Source organism: Mesoplodon bidens (assembly GCF_964165515.1).
Source record: "Mesoplodon bidens genome assembly, chromosome: 1".
Classification (NCBI taxonomy): domain Eukaryota; kingdom Metazoa; phylum Chordata; class Mammalia; order Artiodactyla; family Ziphiidae; genus Mesoplodon; species Mesoplodon bidens.
Genome location: NC_138176.1, coordinates 169,131,653 through 169,153,050, shown reverse-complemented (window position 1 = coordinate 169,153,050; position 21,398 = coordinate 169,131,653). Strand labels below are relative to the sequence as shown.

The 21,398-nt window shown below is 36.0% G+C and overlaps 1 protein-coding gene across 3 annotated transcripts in view; it reads right to left on the bottom strand.

The window, feature by feature from the left end:
* The window catches only part of P4HA1 (prolyl 4-hydroxylase subunit alpha 1), an 89,754-nt gene that overhangs the window by 29,433 nt on the left and 38,923 nt on the right, over nucleotides 1-21,398 (bottom strand). For 2 of the 3 annotated variants that reach the window (XM_081248482.1, XM_081248484.1), the window contains exons 6-9: nucleotides 9,015-9,254; nucleotides 5,797-5,993; nucleotides 3,180-3,356; nucleotides 1,104-1,174 (exon numbers count right to left, since the gene is read on the bottom strand). In XM_081248482.1, coding sequence (XP_081104608.1) covers nucleotides 1,104-1,174; nucleotides 3,180-3,356; nucleotides 5,797-5,993; nucleotides 9,015-9,254 — 685 coding nt within the window. Of the gene's footprint in view, nucleotide 1; nucleotides 73-1,103; nucleotides 1,175-3,179; nucleotides 3,357-5,796; nucleotides 5,994-9,014; nucleotides 9,255-21,398 lie in introns of all 3 variants that reach the window. The other variant, XM_081248483.1, reaches the window with a different exon arrangement.

Genomic DNA, 21,398 nt, shown 5'->3' with positions numbered 1-21,398 from the left:
CCTCTTAGATACTCTGTACTGTGCTGTGGTCAATTTTCCAGTCTCAGGGTCATGTACTGTAGCTCGGCTCAGCTACAAAAAAAGAGAAAGGACAAGGACTTACTCACGTAGCAGGCAATTTGGGGCTTTTGTTTTGTTTTGTTTTGCCAAGCCACAGGTGATTGGAAGGGTTCAGATTGGTCTGGATGGTAGGTAATGGTTTCGAATCAGCAAAAACATTTAGAAAGGTGGCAATAAGAAAAGCCACTTCCAAATCAAGAGAAAATGGGTTGACAGATTTTTGTTGTAGATTGTCCTTTCACTTTTTTTAAAAAAAGTCATTTGAAGCTCTATGTAAATTTTTTTATAGCACTGGGTTTCACAGGTGCTTTCTCAGATCTAGAAGTTTAATGTTCTTTAAATTATTTGACAAAAGAATAATTAGTGGTCTCTTTAGTCTCTTTAAATTCATTTTTTAAAACTCTCACCAAGGTATAACTGTTGTTAAATCTCTCTGGTGAAGTAAAAGGCAACTAAACTCAGAAGTAATAGCATTTGAAAGACTGAGATCTGAAGCATAACTCTGTTCTTTCCATTGCCAGCTTTTAAGTCAGCAAGTTTTTTAAAATAAAAACTCCAACAGGAGAAACAGATTACTCCAAAATGACAATGTTATTTTATAAGATGCATGAACAAATGCCAATACAATCATCATGAAGAATGATGTGAATTCACCACAGCATTTATGAATATGAGAGAACTACATAAACAAAGACTACTCCCAGATTAATCCAGGCTGCTGCTTTCTTTCCCCCCATCTTTGGCAAGAAAAAGGAAAAAGAAAACAAGTATAAAAGCCATTTCCTGGATATTTGATTCCTAACCTGAAGAGCGATGCAAAGCGTATTAACTCCCTAAAAATAACAGACCAATTAAATATTAAAAACAGAACTTCTAGTTAAAGGGAAAGACCTGTGAAACACAAAGCAGTTTATCCATGCGTAAAAATAGGTGGTGACTTGACTGGAGACTGAAAATGACCTACTTCCCTTAAATGAATAATTCCTGTAGGATGTACAAAACACTCATTAGAGGGCAAAATATGCAGCATACACATCTCTTACCTTTTGCTAATTCTGTAATGTACCGTCTCCAAGTCTCCTGTTATTGGGTTTGAAATGGTGGCTCGCCTCAGCTGTGAAGCCAACCATCAAAATAGTTGCATTATAAAAAAAAAAAAAAAGAATCACATTTATCCAATCAGTCAGAATTCTGGGATTTTTTTTTTTTTTACAAAGGAGGCTAAAAAGAGAAAATAATTCCATAGACTTCCAGTCACCTGTGTTTAGCCTTGAAAGCCTGTTGATTTTTAAATTTTTTATATTTTTAAAAGTTCTTTAAAATTTTTTGGTTTTGTTTTGCATGAATGGAGGGTACACAAACAAAAGAGACTGGAAATTAAATTTCTTTCAACGGTTAGAGGACGTGAAGTGAGGAAAAGAAATTTCTAAAATTTGAAGTCTAATTTATAGTTATAAGAATGGCTATTTGCAGTTAATAATCCATTCCAAACTTTTTAATTTTTTCAGTGATGGAAATGTTTGCAAAGATAATGTTCAAAATTTGTTTCAAGGTCATCTTTTCTTCCTTCAAGATATTTACTCATATGTTTCACATAAACAGTGAAATAATCTTGGATGACCACAAAGACACATGAAAAGAACTCATAAATGTTAAAAAACAGAAAGAGATGACAGCCAAGATAATGAATTTAAACTTTTTTCTAAAAATGAAGGATGATTCAGATGTTAACAAAAGAGTATAAAATTTTTATTGCCATTGAATTTCTTGATCAAATAATCCAACTGAGGCATCCACTTTGAAGATCGAGGCCTCCAAACCCAGAAATATAAGACTTGATCTCCAAGCTGAAATGAATTCCTAATAAATATTCTACCAAGGTAATTTTGGTTTACTGACCACAAACAGTGAACTAAAATCCAAAAGAGAATGACAGAATATGATGTGATTATAAGTGGCATTCTGCTTAAGAGATTTATAAGAACTCCCTTGGACAACATCCATACATATTAGACTGGTCTTTTCCATTTAAAATGTAATCTTTAGTAAAAAAACAAAAAGTATCCATTTGGAAAAGTAGTAAAACTTAACAACAACAACAACAATTCTGACTTCAATTTAATTCTACAGTACAGATATCCAGACAACTCAACTTTTATGATATAACATGGAACAGCAAACTGGTCCATGGGCCAAATTCATCCAGCCACCTGCTTTTAGAAATAAACTTTCATTGGAATATAGCCATATTCATTTATTTATTTTCTATGGCTGCTTTTGCACTGCAACAGCAGGGGTGAGTAGTTATATAACAGGCTATACAGCCTGCAAAACCTAAAAAATATTCACTATCTGGACCTTTACAGAAAAATTTGCCAACTCCTGTGTAATAATTGAGCAAAAATATTCCTAGTGTTTATTTAACAACCTCTTTATGAAAAAGATGGCAGTTTGTATTTTACTATCAATAAGACCAAACAGATTTTAAGAACAAGCTGATGGGAAAAAAGGCAAGAGCATAAAGGGCAGTCTTTCTCACACTCCCACAAAAGAAGAATTTCTGTGCTAAACACTAAGTTTATAGGATTGTGTTTACAATAAATTGTTTTTCTTATTAAGATAAATGACGTGGGTTGAAGTCAGAAAACTATGATGTCCTTACTTCAGATTAGCAAGATGTTTGTACCCAGCTATATCCTTCTAGTAATAATGTACCTAAACAGGAAAAAAAGTACTTCAAGTATTATTTCAGATAAAACTATAGAAGATATAAAAAGTTGGTCTTTGATTAGTCTCTGAGATTAAAGGGCTCCAAAGTACATAGAAAACTTTTTCAGGAAGATGCTGAAACACAAATTTTTCAAGTGTGAATAAAAATCTCATCTATGATTTTCATAAATAAGTGCTTAAAACCCAGTTGCAAGGTATGTTATTTGTGTTGATAACAGAGAACAACTGGTACAGAGCTTAGTTAATTCCATTAGTTTGCAACAACAGTATCTAAAACTATATATGGGCTTATTGCCATGTCAATTATCATTTTTATAACCTTGCAAAGGAAAAAACTGAAACACCAGTAGAGTAAATTGAGGAGAGAAAAAAAGAAAAAAATTATTTACCCGTGGTTTTGCTAGATCTTTAACAATTTCAATTTCTGCATCAGAAATAATATCATGGAAGCGAATAATACGAGGCTTGTCCCACTCATCCTCCTGTTTGGCTGGAGCCAGAATAAATTTAGGATTCCGGTTTCCATCATGGTAGCGGCAAAAGAGTTTTTTCTGTCTCCGAGGAGTCTAAACATAAAGTTAAAAAAAATATTAAATATATTAGGTAATAATATTTTTAATGCTTGTTCTTATGAAGATAAGAAACAATAATCATGCTAGTGTATACACAGAGTATCTGAGGAAGAACACACAAAAGAAACAGTACCCTGAAAATATTCTGCATCAAATGGGACCTTCAGGATTTTTAAAGTTTTATTAATGATTATTTTCTGGAAGAGATGGTAGGCCTTAAATTTTTAAAGGTGAGGTTTCTGTTTAACCCCTTCTCTCATCAAAATAAAGTTCAGGCATTGTAAATATGAAAGAAATAATAAAATATTTATAGAAATATGAAATGAATGACCAGCACTGCTCCAAACTTCACAAGGTAACTGGGAAGCACTCAGAAAGTTTCTAAAAGAAAAAAAAACAAAACAAAACAAAACCTAACCACGTTTTCCCAAATACCTCCCAATTTTTAAAAAATTTAAGGTATTTTTTTTTTAGTAAAGAAGAAAATGGGTAGCTCTGAAAAAGAGAAAATAAGTTATTAAACAAAGAAGCCAGGTGCTTTTACTAGCAGGTATTAAAGACAGAGTGGTCAACAAAACAAATAAAGGTTCCTTTCAATCATCTATGTATTATATTAACTAAATAAGTTATTCCATTGGTGATTCTTCTCTTGATTAAACAAGTATTTCATATTATGAGGTAGGAATAATATTAGTTTTGGTTTTAATTATTAACTATACAAAAACAAATAATGATTCATGTTTATTCTTGTACTTTATTTACCTAGAATCAAATCCAAGGTTTTATATCAAATAAGCTTTTTATATGATGATGAGATGAATTTAACTATTCTGAGAAAAAGGATGCTCCTTTGACCTGGGTCAGAGTTGACATGTGTGTGTTACATCAACAAACTGGCAAATTAACAAACTTCTGTTTTTATATCTGTAGTTCTATTTTGCTCTCTTCTTTAAGAGATTCTAATGGAAATAAAAAATATCTGCTTACTATTGGAAATCCGAACACTGACTAGATATTTGATGATATTATGGAACTACTATGAATACTGTGATACTGGAAATACCATGATAATGGTATTGTGGATATTTTTTAAGAGTCCTTATCTTTAAAAGATACACATTAAAATATTTAGATGTGAAATTTTAAAAAAATGTTTCATGAGTCTAATTTGTATTTACTTATTAGCTCCCAAAGCGAAAGTAAACATGTTCTTCTGGGAATCCACAAACTTATCAAAAATGTCAACATAAATATGATCTACTTATTTGCTGCTAGAGGTTAGGCTGTCAAGAGTGAGTCATCAAGTACCAGGAAGTCATCAACATAAAAATGTAAAACCCAGCTTCAGTTTACCAGTAGTAGAGAAAAAGTTAAACACTATTCAAATGTTTGCACTTAAAAGTACTCACTTCAAAAATTCACTAACTCCTTCTACGTATGCCCGCATTCAGCTGAACACTAGTACCACATGATATTCCTTAAATAAGGATTCCATGATCAATTAATGTTGAGAAACAAAGTATATCCTATCCATAATGCACATTATCATAAAAAGGATCTGAAAAGTCCTAAGGCTGAACAAAAACTATGTTCCCCACGCTTGAACTTTATTATTTTTGGCCTATTACCTATTAAGTATCCTGAAGCACTGGTAATCTGAATACAGATACATAAATATAGATATACAATAAACAAAGGGATATTTATAGACACATTTTAGTATTTTAAAGAATGTTAAAGCCAAAATCTGTTTAAAGTCTTTGTGCATTTTTAATATTTCTTAAATAGACGAAAACATTTCACTAGGCAATCTTGTCAAGGTTGACTAGGAGCAGAACCAAAAGAGATCACTGTATAGATAAATCCACTGTTTCATAGGGTGGTTTAGAATGGTATATTATTTCTATTTAAGATTGCTGAGGGCTTCCCTGGTGGCGCAGTGGTTGAGGGTCCGCCTGACGATACAGGGGACACGTGTTTGTGCCCCAGTCCGGGAAGATCCCACATGCCGCGGAGCGGCTAGGCCCGTGAGCCATGGCCGCTGAGCCTGTGCGTCCGGAGCCTGTGCTCCGCAACGGGAGAGGCCACAACAGTGAGAGGCCTGTATACCGCAAAAAAAAAAAAAAAAAAATTATCTGATTCTTCACCTTAAAAAGCCTGTTTTAATCTATGAAAAGGGTAATAATTACCAAAAACGCATTGTAATGGTATATGATTCACAAGTTTTGTCTTAAAGCTATTTTACTAAGGGTTGGAGCATATTAAGTGTGACTCCTACAATAAAGTGATGTGGCATACTGTAATACTTTATCAATAATTCTGATTTTTATCACAAAAGTTTAAAAATAAAAGAATTCTGAATCTCTCTAGAACTATGTACAAACACGCACACACATCCACTTCCACACACACACAATTGGCTTTTCCACTTTACCATTTTGATACCCTCCCCACGGCACAGCATTTCGTACTTCTGTCTCTCTGGCAGGTAATCCGCAGCAACCCCTTTTTTCTTCGGTGTGGTTTTCTGATCAGATTGGTCATCTGAAGCAGACTTATTGGCATCTTTTTCTTTAGCCATTATATACTCAAAATATTTTAAGTTACCATTAGCTCTCTGATGTTCAGGATCTATTAGAAAAGAAAGAAAGCGTGCCCATGAGTAAGCTTACAGTTGTTCAAGCATCAGAAAACAACAATATATAACTGGAGGAATATATAAATTTACCTTCCAAACCAGGATGCTTTTGAGAGTGAAAGGAGGCACTAATGAAAATTATTATACTGAAACAATAGGTATAAACCTGTACTGCCCCAAGCACATCAAGACATATAGTCACCCTATACAAAAAGAATTCTGGAGATGGAATCAGCCATTTATTTCAAAGTAGCAATTACCATTTCTACTTTGAGAATGTTCAATGTGAGAAGTTACTAATCAGCTTTGATGTCAAATAAATTTTAAAGGGCTTCCCTGGTGGCGCAGTGGTTGAGAGTCTGCCTGCCGATGCACGGGACACGGGTTCGTGCCCCGGTCCGGGAAGATCCCACATGCCGCAGAGCGGCTGGGCCCATGAGCCATGGCCGCTGAGCCTGCGCATCCGGAGCCTGTGCTCCGCAACGGGAGAGGCCACAACAGTGAGAGGCCGCGTACCACACACACACAAAAAAATTAAGTATTACTTATTACACTTATTTGAAGCAATGGAAAAGATTTTTCTGAGATTGAAATGTAATGACCATGGGGAAGACAAGGTATACAGTTCAAAAGCAACCTTTACCACAGACACATTATAAACGCAGAACACAGTCTACTTCTGAGGGCTGAGTGGACTTCCATCCCAAAATTCTAAGTGAGTTGGAAAAGAGAAACTAAAATATAATCTTCAAATAAGCCAGAATCCACGAACTGCCTTGGAATTGCTAGTCATAATTGTTAGCTATCTTTCAGTAGGGGAAAGGAGGACTACTCCACCCATCCAGGAGAAAAAAAATCCAAACAACCACACACACACAAATGAAAAAGACAGAACAGAACACAGAAACTTCGCTTGTGACATTAATTGAAGTTTTTAAAAATTCTAGTCTTAGATTTGTAAAATACTTCTTGTCTTTGAGAAACTGCTCATAATATATGTTGCAATATACACAATATGAGTCTACTTTTGTAAAAGAAAGGGAAAAGCGGGGAGGGGGTATACTACGAGGAAACAAAAAGAATTGGTGGGTATCTCTGAGTGATTGGCTCTGAGTGATGACTCTTCTGTATCTTTTTCTACTTTAAAATTTTTTCTACAATGAATGAAGTATTTTTTTTTTTTTTTTTTTTTTTTGCGTTACGCGGGCCTCTCACTGCTGTGGCCTCTCCCGTTGCGGAGCACAGGCTCCGGACGCACAGGCTCAGCGGCCACGGCTCACGGGCCCAGCCGCTCCGCGGCACGCGGGATCCTCCCAGACCGGGGCACGAACCCGCATCCCCTGCATCGGCAGGCGGACTCTCAACCACTGCGCCACCAGGGAAGCCCCAATGAAGTATTTTTTAAGTCAGGAGGAAAAATATCACTAAAAAATACTGGGGAAAAAAGGGTAACTGAATTAATATCTCAATTTATTAATTCACTCAACTAAGAAATAACCTAATTATCAAAAGGTTATTTTTAGATGACCAATGTTTTTAAAATGTTCGACTTTCCTAACATACACATATTTACCTATTCATAAAAAGAATTTTTTTTTAAGTTTTAAAGCTTTGTTATACACCAAAGACCACATGAATTTTTTTAGCATACAACTCCACCACAGATTCTGAGTTAGTAGGTCTGGTATGAAGACCAAGGAATTTTCATTTCTAATAAGTATCCAAGTAATTCTGATGCATGTGGCCCCTGGCTCATACTTACAGAAACACTACATCTCTGTTCAAAACACTAGTGGTAAAATCTTCATAAGATATCATATTTTCCTAACATTTGAATATGACAATCAAATATATTTCCAGTCTATTTATTTCCATGAAAGAATTTCAACCAGAGGATATAAAATGGAAAATCTCATGCATGTGCCCTCAGGACCACAAAACTTAAGGACTGAGAGACTGATTTCCCATAAATGCCTGATTTTCAGAAAACTGATAATATTGGAATTTTCTTAAATTACAGGGAATTGGTCAAGGGTTGCCTCATATCAATCTTAGGAAATGTTGCTTATGGTTTCCAGGGGCATGAACAAGAAATCACCCAAGTTGAGTTGGTGTTAAAAGTAAGCTAAGGGCCTCCCTGGTGGCGCAGTGGTTGAGAGTCCGCCTGCCGATGCAGGGGATACGGGTTCGTGCCCCGGTCTGGGAGGATCCCATATGCCGCGGAGCGGCTGGGCCCATGAGCCATGGCCGCTGGGCCTGCGCATCCGGAGCCTGTGCTCCGCAACGGGAGAGGCCACAACAGTGAGAGGCCCGCATACCGCAAAAAGAAAAAAAAAAAAAAGTAAGCTGAATTGAGCTTTGTTTGTATGACTGGACTGGTTTTGTCTGCTTAGGGAATGTTCAACGCTAGTCCCCATTTGTTTTTGATTTGAACGGACTCTAACTGAACTCTCCCCTCTTTACATTCCCTGCCCATAAACACAGCCTACCCCAATCCCTCAATGGACTCACCTGTAGCTTCCTACATTTTGCAGGTCCTGAATGCAATTCCTCTCCTATTACTAACTAAACTCATCTTTTCAACAATTTTGAGTTTGCCTCATTTTACCTTTTTATTTAGGTTGACATTTCAAATCACTATTTCTGAATATGAAATGCAATAAACCAAAAACTTCCTTCAAAGGACACCAGTCAATATTTAATATGGCAACAGGGTAAACAAATATTTTCGACTGAGTTAGCTAGGTTAGGTCCAATTTTGAAATTCCTGAAGAGTACAGAGCAGAGAGACACAGCTACTGTTCTAGTACTATTAGGTGAGAAAGACCAGTTGCCATTTATTTAGAGGATAAACAGAAAGATAAAGTATGTCTGACAGATGAGCTCCTGACTTATGACAAATAAAAAGTACCAAAGCTATATGACAAATATATACAGTCACACATAATTATAATTAGTATATCTATATATCCACCGATACATCTTTAACCTTGAATTAGGCCAAATTAACATACCTAGTTCAAGAAGCTTCTTTGTGAGCAAAAGTGCCTTATCCAGGTCTCCCTGCTGGTACACCGCATAGCTCAAATAATCTAGAACAGAGACTTTATCAATTGTAGAAACCTCGCCTTCATCCAGCTGCCTTAGTGCTTGTTCCATCCACAGTTCTGTATGGTAATAATCTGCTTCTGTGTAGGCCACTTTGCCCAACTCAAAACAGTCCTCAACTGTTAGAAATGATTTGTGTTTTACTCCTATGGAAACAAAATACAGAGAACTTTAGGAATCTTAATACTATTATATATTTATTTAGGACTACACAGTTTTCAAAGTACTATCTCGCTCTCATTTGAACCTCACAACAACCTTCTGAGGTAGGAAAAGCAGGAATTATCCTAAGTTTATAAACAAAGGAACAATCTACAAGGTAGTGAAACATGGCAAGGATCACACAGCTAATAGGTAATGTAAGACCTACAGAACCCGAGACTTCAATTATCAGCCATCATAACAAAATGAAGCATCAATTAAGTTGAACCATGCAATTTTCCAACACAGCGGGAATCACCATATGAGTTATATCTAACTCTTAACCAACAATCTGGGCAAGGGATAAATGGACAGGAAGAGAGACAAACCTGTCAATTGATTCTTTCCCCTCTTCCTTTCCCCTACAGTAACCCTTTTCAAAAGCACTAATGGTATGTAATTTACATACCGTAAAGTTCACCCAGTTAAAGAATCCAATAGTTTTTAGTATATTCACAGAGTTGTACAACCATCACCATAATCTAATTTTAGATCATTTTCATCACCCCAAAAAGAAACTCTGTAACCTTAAGCAGTCACTACCCATCATCTCCCCTTTCCTGCCCTATCCCTAGACACCACTAATCTACTTTCTGTATCTGTAGATTTGCCTATTCTGGCTACCTCACATAAATGGAATCACACAACATATGGTCTTCTGTGACTGGACTCCTTCACTCAGCATAATGTTTTCAAGGTTCTTTTTATTAACAAATACTAGTCCATTGGGATAGACTACATTTTGCTTATCAGTTGATGGACATTTGAGTTGTTTCCACTTTTTTGGCTTTTATTAATAATGCTACTGTGAACATTCATGTACAAGTTTTTCTGTGGACACATTTTTTCATTACTCTTGAGTATATGTAGCAGTGAAATTGCTGGGTCTTATGGCAACTCTATGCTTAACATTTTCAGAAACCGCCAAACTGTTTTCTAAAGTGGCTGCACCTTTTTACAATCCTACCAGCAATGTACGAGGGTTCTAATTTCTCTACATCCTCACCAGTACTTGTTATTGTCCACCTTTATTACAGCCATTGTGGGTATGATGTAGTATTTCATCGTGGTTTTTAAATTTTATTTCCCTAAATGATGTTGAGCATCTTTTCACATGCTTATTGGCCATCTGTATATCATCTTTGGAAAAATGTCTATTCAAATCCTTTTGCCCATTTAAAAATTTGGTTACTTGTCTTTTTATTATTGACTATTTGTTTCAAATATTGTACAATTACCATTACTTTCATAAGAATAAGGAAAAATAGAGAAAGAACTAAAGAAAGAAATAAATGTAAAAAATATACTCTGAATGATAGCAACCATATAACACTGCATTTTTATAAACAGTGTATAGGTGAGTTAAGTGGAGACTTTAAGAGCCTGAGTATTTTATGTTGTTTTTTTGTGTATACCATGTTAAGTAAACAACAGAGAGAAAATTACATCTGGACCATATATTCTGGGGTGGTGGGGAGGGAATTGCTTCTGATATAAAACACAGTTGACCCCTGAACAACAAGGGTTTGAACTGCACGAGTCCACTTATATGTGGAATTTTTTCAATAAATACATATATGTACTGTAAATGTATTTCCTCTTCCTTATGATTTTATTAATAACATTTTCTTTTCTCTAGCTTACTTTATTGTAAAAATACAGTATATAATACATGTAACATACAAAATATGTGTTAATCAACTGTTTAAATTATCAGTAAGCCTTCCAGTCAGCAGTAGTCTATTGGTAGTTAAGTTTTGGGAGAGTCAAAATAGACACACAGATTTTCAACTGCTCAGGGGGTCAGCACCCCTAACCCCAGCATTGTTCAAGGGTCGACTCTACCTAGAAATGCTGAATTAAATGTAACAATTATCCATTTGTACTATGGCCAAGTTCACAGGAATTAAGCAAATTTCTTGGGGCCAAAACCAAAAATGAACTTGAAACCTAGAGAGGTAAGCAGAGGATGAAGTTGCATCTCCTCTGGAGGCAGTCACTAACTAGATCAGAATACTAGAAGCTTGATTTTTAACCACCAAGAAAGGGACAGGAGATAAAGCCTCAGGCCCATGCAAAGTGACAAAGCAGACCCTTGAAGAACTACATCTTGAATGGAAGAATGAACTAGAAAAAAAAACTCTGTCAGCTGGCAAAGAGAAACAACAAAAGAACTTGTTTTTCTCAGTCTTCACTGCAGGTAGGGGAAAAACAATCCCTTAGAACTCCACAGGCACGCCTTCAGGGAGGTTTTCATTTCAAACATATGCAATCTCCATGGTCTAGGAAACTAAAGCCAAGAATTTAACTTAAAGTAGTCGTAGGTTGGTAATGTAATAGGACAACTGGCAGAAGCAACATTTATACTCTGCAAAATGCACCCTCACCTCAGGTTTTGCAGTATTCCAACACACAATCTGAAGAAATGCATACAATCCAAAATCACAAAGCACATGATGAAACAAGCCACTATGAGCAAAATTAGCAGAAACTATTAAAAACCGGTATTAGACAGTCTTCTGATGTTGGTGTTATCAGATTAAGAATACGAAACAACTATGATTAAAATGTTTAAAGAATTTTTAAAAAAACAGAAAATATGAACATGTAAGATACCCTAAAAAAGACCAGGCAGATTTGAGTAGGGGGAAGAAATAGAACTTCCAGAAATTAAAAATATTATCAATGAAATAAAGACATATTGGTCAGGTTAAACAGCAAGTTAGACACAACAAAAAAAAGAGAATAATAAACCTAGAAGTGAGAACTGAATAAATTACCATGGGATAAACTACCCAGGATGCAGCAGAGAGGAGGAATACATATGAAGTTCTAGTTAAAAGACAAGGAAGAAAAAATAAGAAGACAGAAGACAACAGCATGTGTCAGAAGAAGACAACAGAATGCGGAAAAGGCATTATTTAAAGAAATATTGGTGGACAATTTTCTAGAATTAGAATACATGAAACTTCAGATTCAGGAAGCATAGAGAATAATAAGACAAAGTACATGCAAGGGCTTCTTAAGGATTTGTTTCAAGGAGGAAGAAAACAATTCCAAAAGAAAAGTCTGAGGTATACCAAAAATAATAATAATAATAATAAAAGATAACCAAAGAAATTAGTATACATTTAAAGAAAAGTGAGCCATCAGATTGGCAAAAATCTCAAAGTTTGAAATTTTTTTGTGATGCTGTGGGGAAATAGGCACTCTCATATACTGCTGCTAGAAATACAAAATGACAGAACCATTAAGGGGGAAAACTGGGACAATATTAGCAAAATTTCCTATGTATTTCCTCTTTGATTCAGTGGCATCACTTCTAGAAAAAATATCCCAAAGATCACTTCGCAAAAAAACAAAATAATATATGCACAAGGTTAATGGAAGTATTATTTTTATAAAAGCAAAAGACTGCAAACAAACCAGATGTCCATCAATAGGTGCCCAGTTAAATAAACTATGGTAACTCCACAAAATAGAGTAACATGCAGCTGTAAAAAGAAATGAGGAGGATTTCTATATAGGATATGAAGTACTATCTAGAACATATCAATAAATTAAAATGCCAAAGTACAGGAAGTATTTATACCATGCTGCCTTCTGTGCTGATGTTGAAAGGAAACAGGAATATATATACATTTGCTTATATTTTCAAAAAGAAACAGTGGAAATGAAAAAGCTAATAAAGTGGTATTACATATAGGAAGAAGAAAGGAACAGGTTGAGGAGTACAGAAATGAAAGTGAGACTTCTGTCAGTGGACCTTATTAGTATAGTTTGGACTTCGAAAGAATATAAAAAGTTCTGCATAACTAAAGCTAATATGAGAGAAATGGTGAAGGTGGTCAAAAGGTACAAACTCCCAGTTATATGATAAATAAGTCCTGGGGATGTAATGTATAGCATGGTGACTATGGTTAATAATACTGTATTGTATATTTAAAAGTTGCTGGAAGAGCAGATCTTAAAAGTCCTCATCACAAGAAAAAAATTTTTTGTAACTACGTGTGATGGTGGATGTTAACTAAACATCTTGTGGTGATCATCTCACAATACGTACATATCCGCGTAATGTTGTACACCCAAAACTAATACAATGTTATATGTCAATTATGTCTCAATTTTAAAAAAGTTTATTTGGGCACCTCTTTTAAATAAAACATTAATAACAGCATTTTGCAGTTTTAGTTCTCACAGGCTTTTAGCTCATTTGGTTCTCATGGCAATCCAATGAAAAAGGTATTATGTCAAACCCCAAAATGGATACTGCCCACTATGCTAGTTACAGTTTCATGTTCCTCTTACTCTATTGGACAATGTGTTATCATGTTTCATTTGTCAACACATTTCTAAATATAACAGAAACCAAAACAATATAAAGTTCTTGAACAACAGAAGAGGACAAAGATAGGATATGAATTAAAAACTGAGCCTGTGATAAATTTGCTTTCAGTGAAAAAGATGTAGAAGAAGAAGGAGGAGGAAAAGGAGGAGGGGAGAAAGAAAATTTTTTCCAACTTTTGATACCAACGTTCAAAGAATAAATGTGAGACTCACAGTGGTTTAATGTTAATGTCAAAATATCTTATCTCCTATACCAAGTTTTCTGACCTAAATAAACAAAGAGATAGCATGTTCATGGATAAGAAAATTATCTTTTTAAAATGACAGTGCTGCCCAAATTCTCCCCAAGATTCAAAACAACCCTAATAAAATTTCCTACAGGCATTTTTGTAGAAACTGACAAGCTGATCCTAAGATTTATATGGAAATCCAAAGAATTTAGAATAGTCAAAGCAATTTTAACAAAGAACATAGTTGGAGGACTTAGTCACAAGTGTTTGCAAGTATGTGAAGGAACTGAAACTCTCATACACTGATGCCTGGAGTATAAAATGGTACAACAATTTGGTGGTTTCTTTTTTTTTTTTTTTTTTTTTTTCTTTTTGCGGTATGCGGGCCTCTCACTGTTGTGGCCTCTCCCGCTGCGGAGCACAGGCTCCGGACGCGCAGGCCCAACGGCCATGGCTCACGGGCCCAGCCGCTCCGCGGCATATGGGATCCTCCCAGACCGGGGCACGAACCCGTATCCCCTGCATCGGCAGGCGGACTCTCAACCACTGCGCCACCAGGGAGGCCCTATAGATGTAATTTTTTTTTTTTTTTTTTGCTGTATGCGGGCCTCTCACTGTTGTGGCCTCTCCTGTTGTGGAGCACAGGCTCCGGACGCGCAGGCTCACGGGCCCAGCCGCTCCGTGGCATGTGGGATCTTCCCAGACCGGGGCACGAACCAGTGTCCCCTGCATCGGCAGGCGGACTCTCAACCACTGCGCCACCAGGGAAGCCCCTTGGTGGTTTCTTAAAAATTAAATATATACCTACCATGCAACCCAGAGAATTCACTTCTAGGTATTTAACCAAAAGAAACGTATGTCTGATATGTCTGATAACATCACGAAGGAAACTGGTAGAAAAAGGAATACAATGGTGTTTTCCTTAATAACTTTTGATTGTCTATACTTCAACAAGGCAGTAAACTGGCTAAAACCAGACTTAGCTATAACCTATCCAATGGTGTCAACATTTTTTTTTAATGCTAGCAGAAAAGGAGTTCATGAGAAATAAATTAAGAGGAAATAAAATCATGGGCACATTTTGCTAGTGATCAGACATTCACTGTCTAGGGCATAGCATGCCCTGGTCTGAGGATATGACCTGTTACATTCTAGTACCAAGCACAGTCCTAGCATGGAGATGTATGCACTGGAGGATCACATGGACCAATACAATTAAATATTCAAATCATACAACTACCTCCATTCACTATTTTTTTTTTTGCCTCCTGTTAGTCACTTATGGATAGTAACTGATTATCAGTGTACTACTAAAATGAAGATGAAGATCCATATTTTGACAGTTACTAACTCTCTACTCCACACTCTAATCTAGAAAAGGATACCAAGAAACTAACTTATTAATAGTTTAACATGACACAATTTCAGAAACAAAAGAAACATACTGAATTTTGACTCTCCTATTATTTTTCAGTTATAAGAACTGGAATACAGTACTAAGATGAGCTTACAAAGCAGTAATTAAGAATGTTTTTTCTCAGGGACATGCAAAAGACACAAGAGGAGAGTATACCATTAATACCTGTAGAGAGCACCAGAAATATTTTTTACATGACCTGATATCCTGGCAACATTATTTGAAAGCACAATGGGGATAGTAGAGTATCTTTAGCTATTCTGCCTTGGTAGTTAAAGTATCTCTGGTTATCTTACCAATTGATCTATTCACAATTATCAAAGGCAAAATGCCTAGGAATTGTATTAAAGAAGAAAATGAAAATGAAGTGATGTAGCATTTGAAAGGAAAGGCTGCTTCCAAAATAGAGAACATGAGAAGAAAAAGTAAATGGACAAGAAGACAAAGAATATGAGATAAGGAAAGTGATGTTGGCAGAAAAAGACTATAAAAAACTTTCATGCAAAGCACAAATAGTTAGAATTTGATGAGAAAAAAGAATAAGCTGCAAATTCCTTTGGTTCAAAGGAAGTGGCACAGATGACTGATGTTAGCACGTCAAACCGAATGTAGTAACCCAAATTTACAGTTAAAACTAACACCAGGGCTTCCCTGGTGGTGCAGTGGTTGAGAGTCCGCCTGCCGATGCAGGGGACACGGGTTCGTGCCCCGGTCCGGGAAGATCCCACATGCCGCAGAGCGGCGGGGCCCGTGAGCCATGGCCGCTGAGCCTGCGCGTCCGGAGCCTGTGCTCCGCAACGAGAGAGGCCACAACAGTGAGAGGCCCACGTGCCGCAAAAAAATAAATAAATAAATAAATAAATAAAACTAACACCAAAAAGAGTCCTTTTAATTTATTATCACAATATAAACTATAATATTATATGACAGTATACAAAAATTTACTTAGAAATACATTTTTTGTGGCTCATTCATAAACTGGGAGATTTAATTTAAAAATTCTTACACTTTATAGGAACATTTAGTGGACAAAAACTTGATTTGTAAGGGACAAATATGTTTAAAATGCACACACTTGGGACGTTGACGTCTTGCATCCGAGGCACTATGGTACACTCATAGCTGAGTGCACTCCAGAGATGTGCAGAGAATCTACTGCTTGGTGTAGTTAACCTTATCAGCTAACCAAGACAGTGATGCAAATCACCAAGAACATTCAACTTCCACTTGAAGTAAATCAAATTTTATATATGACACTTTCTATCCAAAAAGAAAAGTGTAGGGGACACACAGTTTTGAGGGCATTAGCCCGCTGTGGTAGCCCCCTTTGCCTGGCAAAGCAATAAAGCTATTCTTTTCTACTTCACCCCCCCGACCACCAACAGTGTAATATCTTAGGAAGCTAAAAATCTACTCAACAAATCAGGGTTAGGAACAACCTGAAACTAAAGGAACAGTCTATATGAACTGTAAAGGCATCATTAATGCTAAAATCCATACAACTTATCAGATTTTATATTAAAATATCAAGAAAGCATTTCAAAAGGTAGGCCCAAAAAGGAGAAAGAAACAGACAAAATTAATCAAGGAGTTACATGGCATCAATATAAATCCACTGAAATAAGCATTTCTCTGATTTTGGGGGGAGGGCAATTAAAAAAAAAAATCATCCTTCCCCCTACCCTCATCCCTATCGCTTCACACCTCAACTGCTATAATTTTAAATCTGACAAAGCCAAGTGTTGGCAAGGATATGAAGAAATGAGAACGCCCATACATTGCTGGTGAGAGTATTAATTGGTACATCTGCTCTGGAGAACAATCTGGCCACACCTAGTAAAGTCTGACAAGCTTATATCCAAGAGAAACTCTTTTATGTGTGTAATAAACACAAGAAGACAAAAAGATGTCTGTTGAAACCTTGGTCCTGCAAAAAACTGGAAATAACCTAAGCTACCACTATCACCTCTTATTTAATTTTTACAACAGCCTCCTCCCTGATTTCTTTGTCCCTACCCCCAGATCTGAATCCATTCTGCAGCCAGAATGATATTTCTAAAATGAAAATCATATAACCTCCCTGTTTAGAACTTTTCAATAGCTTCTCATTGCACTCAGAACACTTCAAACTCCTTCACATGTTCATCAGGAGATGGCTTCTGCTTACCTATCTAGCCTCATCTCTCACTACTCTCACAAAACCAACTCCCTCCCACTGTTCATGCACTCACCCCTTGAACAAACTACTTGTTAGATATCTAATACAAAATGCTCTCTCCTCTCTGGCCTATATATATGTTCTGTTTGGAATATTTTTCTCATGCCCACTATTTCCCCCCTCCCCCTATTTCCTAGCTAATTCCATGTCCATTACATCTCAATTTTAAAAAATTTCCTGTCTTCCAGGAAGTCTTACTTTATGCCTCTCTCTTATCAAGTCCAGAATTAGGTTTTCTCCTATGTGCTCCCACAGTATCCTAAGTTATCTGCATCTAGGCATTCATCATACCATACCATAATATAAGTACCCTAAGGGCAAAAGCAGTGTTATTCATTATCACATCCCTAGTACTTAACATAATGGTGGTTATTATGTTAAGTAGATATTAAATAAACATTAAATAGTTAATATCTATTAAACAAATTGATGTTTTAAACCAGAAGTGAACTAAAAAACATAAGACAGGACTCCCTCGTGGCGCAGTGGATAAGACTCCACGTTCCCAATGCAGGGGGCCCAGGTTCAATCCCTGGTCAGGGAACTAGATCCCACATGCATGCTTCAACTGAGAGTTCGCATGCCACAACTAAGGAGCTGGCGAGCCACAACTAAGGAGCCCGCAAGCCACAACTAAGGAGCCTGTGAGCTGCAACTAAGGAGCCCACATACCACAACTAAGGAGCTGCTTACCGCAACTGAGACCCGGTGCAACCAAATTAATTAATTAATTAATTTAAAAAACAAAACAAAACAAAGCTGTGATCTTCAGAAGTGTTATAATGTACCATATTAGTAGAAACAGAAAATAAAATTTGCAAATTTGTACTTTTTTGGAAGTCCAACTTGATGAAATTACATCCCAGCTTAAAGGAAATTTTATTTAATATTATACCATGGTTAGTTTTTCCACTTGATACTTCACTGCAAATTTAGGAAGATGAGCAAGAAAAACATCTTAACAAGTAACTCATCCCACTATATTTTCTTAAGGAGAAAATCAATTTCAGTATGATGATAGAGGTAATATATTTTATTTCTCCAGTTGATAATGACAAGAAGATAGTAATGGGGTAAGCCACACACTCACAGAAAAAGTGAGAGATGGCAAAACTAATTATCATGTGAAGTTAGATATTAGTAACACAAGTAAAACTGGAAAACTTCAAATTTTGCAGAAATTAAACAACACACTCTTTAACAACTAATGGATCAAAGAAGAAATCACAGGGAAAATTAGAAAATACTTAAAGACAAATGAAAATGAAAACACAACATACCAAAACTTATGGGACACAATGAAAGCAGAGCTAAGGGAGAAATTTATAGTTATAACACTTACATTAAAAAACAAGGAAGATCTCAAATCAACAACCTAAAAGCTAGAAAAACAAGGACAAACTTAACCCAAAGCTAGCAGAAGAAAGGAAATATTAAAGGAGAAGTAAAAGAAAAACAATAGAGAAAATTAATGAAAACAAAAGTTGGTTCTTTGAAAAGAATTTTGTCAACAAAATTGACAATCCTTTAGCTACATGGACTAAGGAAAAAAAAGATTCAAATTACTAAAATGAGAAATAAAAGTGGGGATACTACTATTGATTCTACAGAAATACAAAGGATTATAAGAGAGTTCTAAGAAAAACTGTACACCAACAAATTGAGTAACCTAGATGAAATGGACAAATTCCTAAAAACACAAAACCTACCAAGACTTAGAAAAAAATAGGAAATCTGAATAGACCTATAGCTAGTAAGGAGACAATCAGTAATCAAAAGTCTCCTGACAAAAGAAAAGCCCTGGACCTAATGGCTTCACTAGAGAATTCTACCAAACATTTAAAGAAGAACTAATACCAATCCTTCTCAAACTTTTCAAAAAGAGAGGAAAGAACACTTCCTATCTCATTCTATGAGGCCAGCATTATCCTTTATACCAAAGCCAGAAAAAGACACTACAAGAAAACTACAGACCAGTATCACTTATGAACACTGATGTAAAAATCCTCAACAAAATACTAGCAAACAGAATTCAGCAGCAATATAATATTAAAATGATTATACACCATGACCAAGTGGAACTTATTCCTGGAATGCAAGGATGTTTCAACATATGAATATCGATCAATGTAATGCACCACATTAATGGAATAAAGGAAAAAAATACGATCACCTCAATTGATCCAGAAAAAGCAATTGACAAAATTCAGTATTCTTTCATGATAAAAACACTCAACAAACTAGGAATAGAAGGAAACTACCTTAATATAATAAAAGATATATTTGAAAAACCCACTCAATGGTCAAAGACTGAAAGCTTTTCCTTTGAGATCAAGAACAAGAACAAGGATGCCTACTTTCACCACTTCTATTCAACTTAGTACTTGAAGTTCTAGCCAGGGCAACTAGGCAAGAACAAGCTCAAAGGTGCCCAAACTGGAAAGGAAGAAGTAAAATGATCTCTGTTCACAGATAACATTATCTTTTTTTTTGCCACACTGCGCGGCTTGCGGGATCTGAGTTCCCCAACCAGGGATTGAACCTGCACCCTCGGCAGTGAAAGCATGGAGTCCTAAGCACTGGACCGCGAGGGAATACCCAGCAGATAACATTATCTTAGGTTAGAAAATCTTAAGGATTCCACAAAAAAACTGTTAGAACTAATAAATGAATTCAGCCAAGTAGCAGGATGCAAAGACAACACAGAAAAATCAGTTGCATTTCTATGTACCAATAATGAATAATCTAAAAGAAAATTACTAAAACAAGTCTAAGCATAACATACTTAGGAATTAACTTAACCAAGGAGATGAAAGACATACAGTGAAAACTACAAAAAAACTGCTGAAAGACAACATAAATAAATGGAGTATATGTATAACTGATTAAATTTGTTATAAAGCAAAAAATAAAAATAAAAATAAATAAAAAAATGGAAAACACATCCCATGTGCATGGATTGGAAGATTTAACATTGTTAAAATGTTAATACTACCCAAAGCAATCTACAGATTCAACACAATCTCTATCAAAATACAGAAACAGAAAAACCCATCCTAAAATTCATATGGAATCTCAAGGGACCCATAATAACCAAAACAATCTTAAAAAAGAAGAACAAAACTGGAAGACTCACACCTCCTAATTTCAAAACTTACTACAAAGCTACAATAATCAAATAGTATGTATCAGCATAAAGACAGACTTACAGACTAATGGAATACAGAGGCAGAAATAAACCTTTGTACATATGGTCAAATGATTTTTGACAAGCATGGCAAGCCCATTCAATGGGGAAAGGATGGTCTTTTCAATAAATGGTGCTGGGAGAACCGAATATCCACATGCAAAAGAATGAAGTTGAACCCTTACCTAATACCACATGTAAAAATTAACCCAAAATAAATCAAGGACCTAAATATAAGACCTAAAACTATGAAACTCTTAGAAGAAAACATAGGACAAAAGCTTTATAACATTGGATTGGGCAATGATTTCTTGTCTATGACCCTAAAGGCACAAGCAACAAAAGAAAAAATAAACAAATTGGACTTCGTAAAAGTTTAAAAATTTGGATACAAAGCACAATATCAAAGGAATAAAAAGGCAACCCACAGAATAGGAGAAAATATTTGCAAATCATACATCTCATAAGGAATTAATATCCAGAATATATAGAGAACCTCTAAAACTCAACAATAAAGAATGAATAACCCAATTAGAAAATAGACAGGGCTTCCCTGGTGGCGCAGTGGTTGAGAGTCCGCCTGCCGATGCAGGGGACACGGGTTTGTGCCCCGGTCCGGGAAGATCCCACATGCCGTGGAGCGGCTGGGCCCGTGAGCCATGGCCGCTGAGCCTGCATGTCTGGAGCCTG